The sequence below is a fragment of the Corvus brachyrhynchos genome, unplaced genomic scaffold (assembly GCF_000691975.1).
Source record: "Corvus brachyrhynchos isolate BGI_N302 unplaced genomic scaffold, ASM69197v1 scaffold3, whole genome shotgun sequence".
Lineage (NCBI taxonomy): Eukaryota > Metazoa > Chordata > Aves > Passeriformes > Corvidae > Corvus > Corvus brachyrhynchos.
Window position 1 is genome coordinate 12,084,724 of NW_008237619.1, and position 5,791 is coordinate 12,090,514.

The following is a 5,791-nucleotide window of genomic DNA, read 5'->3' on the forward strand; positions in this document are numbered from 1 at the left end:
AAGCTCTGATCACCTTTAATCTGCCCATTAAGTGCAATTCTGCAACAGCCCCACTGGAAATGCCATGGGTGTGAAAAACAGCAGATGGTTAACGGGGGTGGAAAGCTGTACAAATCGTTAGAGAAGCATGGAAAATTCAGTGCTGGCTCTAAAAGTCACTAGACAAGGGCAGCTGTAAACAGCCAGGTGAAAAGAGGTGGGAGGGACACATGGTAGCTGCTCTGTACAAACTGCTGCTGTTTCCTTCTCAAAACCCACCAGAAAAGTGCTGAATCAATCCCATGTGAACAGACCATAAGGTGCAACACTCCCAAGTATTACCACTAAGGGAGTTTTCCATTGCACTGGAGTTTCCAGGTTTTAGCAGCACCTTGGATGTGACTATGGAATCACTTAAGGACCCTGAGGGACGCTTAAAAAGCAAACCCACTTGCTTTTTAGATGTTGTATATACACAACTGTTAAAGCCCAGGCAAGTGATTACTGTAATCTGTGACTGACATAGCAACAGATATCCCAGTGTGCTGAGGGTACGTGCAGGATAAACACAACACAGCCAGGAGGCAAAGGTGGGAAAGAAAGGGAATTCAGTATGGCCTGTCTTATACTGCACTCCTAACTTACAAAAGCCCAAACTCTCTGAATGCAAACAGAAATCATGACATGCACTTAGATGACCAAGAGAGGATTTCTTCTCTGCTTGTCCCACCAGTTTAAAGATACTGTAAACAAGAGAAGGGTATAATTTCCAACCAGCTCAACAGGCACCTTTTAGGTTATCTCAGTATGACTCCTGCTTATGCTTAAATAAGGTAGTTATTGCAGAAGTGGAAAACAAGGAAAACTGAATTTTGGTAGAGAGAGTAGCAGATAGAAATTAGGGCAGGAAAGCAGCTTGAATCAAATAATGAAAATCATACTGTCATTTTCATACTCAGTAGTGTTGTGACATTCTTCCTACTAAGGATTTAATCCTCCTCTACTTGGGTCTGTCATCCCTGATTATGTTTTACAAGGGAGCCTCCTCCCTCCTCTTTTAACTTTCCATGGGCAGCCCTGAAACACTTTTCACCTCCAGTTCCTCAAGTTACCTGTGGCTAAGCTCTCTTGCCTGTACCATGTCTGTCAAAAATCAATGAGTGTCAGTGTAACAGGAAATCAGAGGGACACTGGTATTTCCAAGAAACAATCTCTGCCACCAGAGGTTGGCGTTGAAGCCACCATTGCCCCCTCCCCTCCATGCATGGTTTAGGCAGATGGCATCCACTTATACAAACGTATCTGGCCATGGAAAAGGAGAACATAAATGAGTATAATTAGAGAAAAGAAACCACAAATGCTTTTCAGTTTTATTCTTGCTGGGAGGGTAGTGACATCCTGACATGGTCCTTCACATCATCCAATGAAAACTTTTTCAAGGCTCCTAACTCACCTAGCAGTTTATGGGACTAAGTCTTGGAGTAATCTTGGCTTGGCTGTAGTGGTCTGTCAGCCTGCAGACATGGCATTCCCAATTCCAGACAGCTTTGCTGGGTCAAGACTAAAGTAATCAGTACTAACAGAAAGGGAAAGTAATCAGATGTGAAACACAGACCATATGATGAGTGATGTGTCAGGCTGGTACTACACAATATTTGTACAGACCAGTCAGAAATGGGTATTACAAACAGAGCTGGAAAATACTAATAGTTAAAAACATGATCAAGTGCTTTTGATGGATTTCCCAGAAAAGAGAAGTCTCTTCAGAAAAATAATGTAACAGCTTCAAAAAACAACAGCAGCAGCAACAACAACAACAAAACAAACAAACAAAAAATGCATCTAGTGATCTTTAAATCAGCTTTTACATTGGATAAATATATTTGAAATAGTTGTGCAGTTCACAGTGGCATAAAGTTCTCTGATTGCTTGAGTGCTTGAAAATATCTCATCAGTAAAAAAATACCAGAGCTGGGGGAGGAAAACCCTCTCTCTGAATTCTGTACATGGGTAAATGCACAGGTTTTGGCAGGCATCAGGTCATTGGATCCATGGGAAACTGGCAGCATTACAGGACTGCAGATCACAAGTCAGGGGATGGAGGATAAGAAGAATAATAAGGCCCATTTTCCTGCAATGAGAACAGAATAAGCAGTTGAACAGAAGTCTTCTCCAATACACCTTGGTGCAATGATAGTGCCACAGAGGCAGAAAGAATTAGGTATTCTGGCTTTGTACAGTGACTACCACAACTCACCCAGGAGAGGACTGTGCTGGTAAACAGGCAAACAGAGGCCTTGTTTTTGCCTGTGTTAAGCAAAAAGTGCAAGTTAAACTTTTGCCACTAAGCCAAAGTTGTGATGCCAGGAAGCCACAAATGTTGGCATAGCCAGACACTCAGCCAGAGCAGCTAATGTAGACACACAGCTCTGGCTACTACTTTGTAGTTAAATCACATATGCTTTGGAATGATTCTGCCAATGCAAGCCATATTCATTCCACCATTTGGTTAGAGACCTGAGGTGCAGAAGGGAAGAGAAGAGAGTCCTATACAAAGGCAGGACACCTTTCTACTGTTCCACTTTTCCTTGCTGTTTTGTTCTTTTTTTTTTTTCCTTTTCCAACATGCTTGTTAGTATGTGGGGCAGAGAAGGCAAAACACAGCTACTATTTCTTTTTTCCAGTCAGTATAAGGTGTATAGCAGCTAACACAAATTTTATCTTGTCACAGGCTGTTAGTGTGTTACATTACAGTTCTTGGCTGAAGACGGGTAAGCTGCCTTTTATGCACACAGGAGACTGCTCTAATGGGAAAGCAGCCTCCTTCTCAGCCAAGCCCTCTGCTTGGGCTGATGTACACAAAAAAAAAAAAATAATCAGAGAATCATTACACAGAACAACACAGACTCTCTAGGAACCTTCCCTCTTTCTTCTCCCCATTCTTAAGATGTAGAAGTCAATTCCCTTAAAGCTCTTGCAGAGCACAAGAACTGCTCTTAGGGCAGAGACTCATGGTGGCCACAGGCAGTCACTCACCCTGGCGTCATACTCGAGGACGAAAGGGGGAAGATCAATCTGTTCAGGGGGTATGGCTGTGAACAACTGCTGAAGGCTTTCCACATAGTGGATTTTGTCCTTTAGCCCTGAGACTGTAAAGGTTGTGAAAAACCATGCTGAGACCTGAAAATAAAACCCAACAAAAACCAATTAACAAGGTGCTGTTTCAAAACCTTCAAGTTCAGTGTAATACTCCACAGTGAAACAGGCTTGAGTTGAACTTGAAACGCTAAAATCATTGCAATAACACAACAAGGGCAGGAAGTATGCACCACCAACTGCTAGCAAGCAGTGTCTTGAGAGTGTCAAGCTCATGTTTTCTGACTCTACACCCACCCCTCCCCAAATAGCCAGCTTAAGGTCCCTTTCTACAGTCCAAGAGTGACAGCTATTCTGCTATTTGTCCTCAAAACCCCATCAGTATAGTGTCATGTTTTCACTCCAGGTTTAGCCAGTTCAGAAAATTACCTATTTGACTCTGTCAGAAGCATTTTCAACCCTTTACATTCAAGTTTTCACTTGAAAGAAAGGCCAATTAGATGGAGAGAAAGGGAGACTTTTGGCGGTTCAAAGATTGTACTGAAATCTCCCTTCTGCTTTGGGTTGTCTGAGTGAGCTTTTGTTTTACCACCTTTTTAATCAAAGCCTTATCAATTTAACTCTACAAGAATAAGCCTAACAACTTATTCTACAAGATTTTACTTCAAGTATTCACACCTCTGTCTGTTTTGGGTACAAACTGGATATGGAATTTTTGTTTTTGAAGACCAGTAAACAGCAATCCAATCCTGCCTAGATTGACTGCACAGGCTTTACCTTTTCAACCCACCTTCTCCAAAATTAAGTTCTGTATTACTTCTTGTTTATTTCTTATCTATTCTTTTCCTGGCAGACTGAAGAAAAAGAAAGAAACCTGTTCTACAGGCCACAAATGCTCATACTAGGGATCAATCACGTGGTCCTGGGCAACCAGCTCTTGCTGACCCTTCTTGAGCAAAGGGGTCAGAGCAGATGACCTTCAGAGTCCATTATAACCTTGACCATCCTGTCATTCTGTTTGATAGTTTTGCTTTGACTGCAGGAAGTTAACAGAAACACAGCAACACTGCAAAAAAAGCCTTGAGGAAAACAAGAGTTTCAAAGAAGCTGTAAGAATAAGTCAATAAAAATTATCTGCCTGAATACAGCATTCAAAGAAAAAGTCAATTCCTAAAAATTGTCCTGGAATAACTGCTGCCTCCTCAAAACAAATTATTTTAATGAGAAAGGAACAATGAAAAGGAGAAAAGGAGGTAAAGAATACGACAGAACACTTGAAATCAGTTCATTATGTTGAGGGCAGAATTAGAGATAGCAGAAAGCAGGGAGACAGATTTTACTGGCATCCATTATTCATTATATTGTTCTAACAAGACCTCTTATGAGTGACACTAAGTGACAGTTTAATGAGTGAAAAATACCTTCTCAATCTTGCACCAAAGTAGCATGGATTTCAAGGTGTGTTATGAATGACAATCATTAAACATAATTGCTATGGATGTTTAATGTATAAAAGCCTAATAGGGAGTATTTTTGCAGCCATCACAAAAACTGCTGTTGGGAAAAGGGTTTTTTCTTTTTCCCTTTCTTCCTCTCACTATACTAGCCACTGCAGTTTGACATCTTACCCAGAAACACAGAGGGAAGGGAGAGGGGCAGGAATGTTTCTGGAGTTTTTATTACTTTTATTCTTGATAATCACAGGTTATAGAAACAGTAATACAAGAGCAGCTATTTTCTTATTGGTAACAGGACACGGAACTTTAAATTAAACCAAATCTCTGTTAATGCACTGAAAGTAGAATAAGTTATACCAGAGCAGCCAAAGAAAGTTAAAAATCTAGACATCTGCTGAAGTTTCCCTTCATTTTTTTTGTTATGATATTCTGAATCTAAATAAAAGGCTGTCAAAGTCACTCTGCCAAGCTATAAACCCACAGTTAAGTGTATGAGTGCATGTCTCCCACAAAAACCAGCAACACAGATTAGCTGTGTCACAAATCTCTTAATTTGGTCATATCTCAAAGAGAAATTTACTAAGATCTGGGAAATTTTATTCCAGTTGGAAGGATCTTGTGTAGAAAAAGACCAAAGTGATTTGCAACAACCTTTCCGTTGGCACCTGATCTTCAGAAACTGCTTTTAGGACTGTTATAGAAAAGCAAAACAAAAATTGTTCATGACAAATACAAAGATTATGATGATTATGAATATCTAATTTGAGTCTTCGGGTATGTTTCAGCTTTGAAACATTCTTGATTCACAGCCAATTAATGAAAACAGAATTACTCTGGGTGAGACTGCTTCAGATGCAGCCATTTATGGTTCAGTTCAGCATACAACCTCTGAGAAAGTTTGCTTGGAGAGCACTCAGAAGAGGGCAGCTGAGAGGATTCACATAAAAATGCCTCCAAAAGCCCTTTATTTATCTATCAGCAGCTATATCAACAACAAGCAGGAGTAACCTTACATGCAAGAGTACAAAGGAGCTTGTGATGGCACTTGATGGGTACCTTGATCTGAGGCCTGGCAGCGAAGCGCTCACACAGCAAGAGCCACTCCAGCCTACAAAAGTGCTGATGCCTCTACTACGATTTCATGACAAGAACAGCTCAGTTTCACAGCTCACAAGAACACTCAAAGCATGAAGAAAGGCAGGAGCAGTGTACAAAAATGGACTGCACAGTGGCTCACCCTGCTTCTGTTTTTCTGTGCT

General features: G+C 40.8%; 1 protein-coding gene across 1 annotated transcript in view; it reads right to left on the minus strand.

Moving 5' to 3' along the window:
* Positions 1–1,326: 1,326 nt before the first annotated feature.
* GDAP2 (ganglioside induced differentiation associated protein 2) overlaps positions 1,327–5,791 on the minus strand; it is a 22,539-nt gene continuing 18,074 nt past the window's right edge. Inside the window, exons 12-13 of the mRNA XM_008631791.2 lie at positions 3,016–3,159; positions 1,327–2,110 (exon numbers count right to left, since the gene is read on the minus strand). Coding sequence (XP_008630013.1) covers positions 2,063–2,110; positions 3,016–3,159 — 192 coding nt within the window. The 3' untranslated portion in view covers positions 1,327–2,062. The remainder of the gene's footprint in view (positions 2,111–3,015; positions 3,160–5,791) is intronic.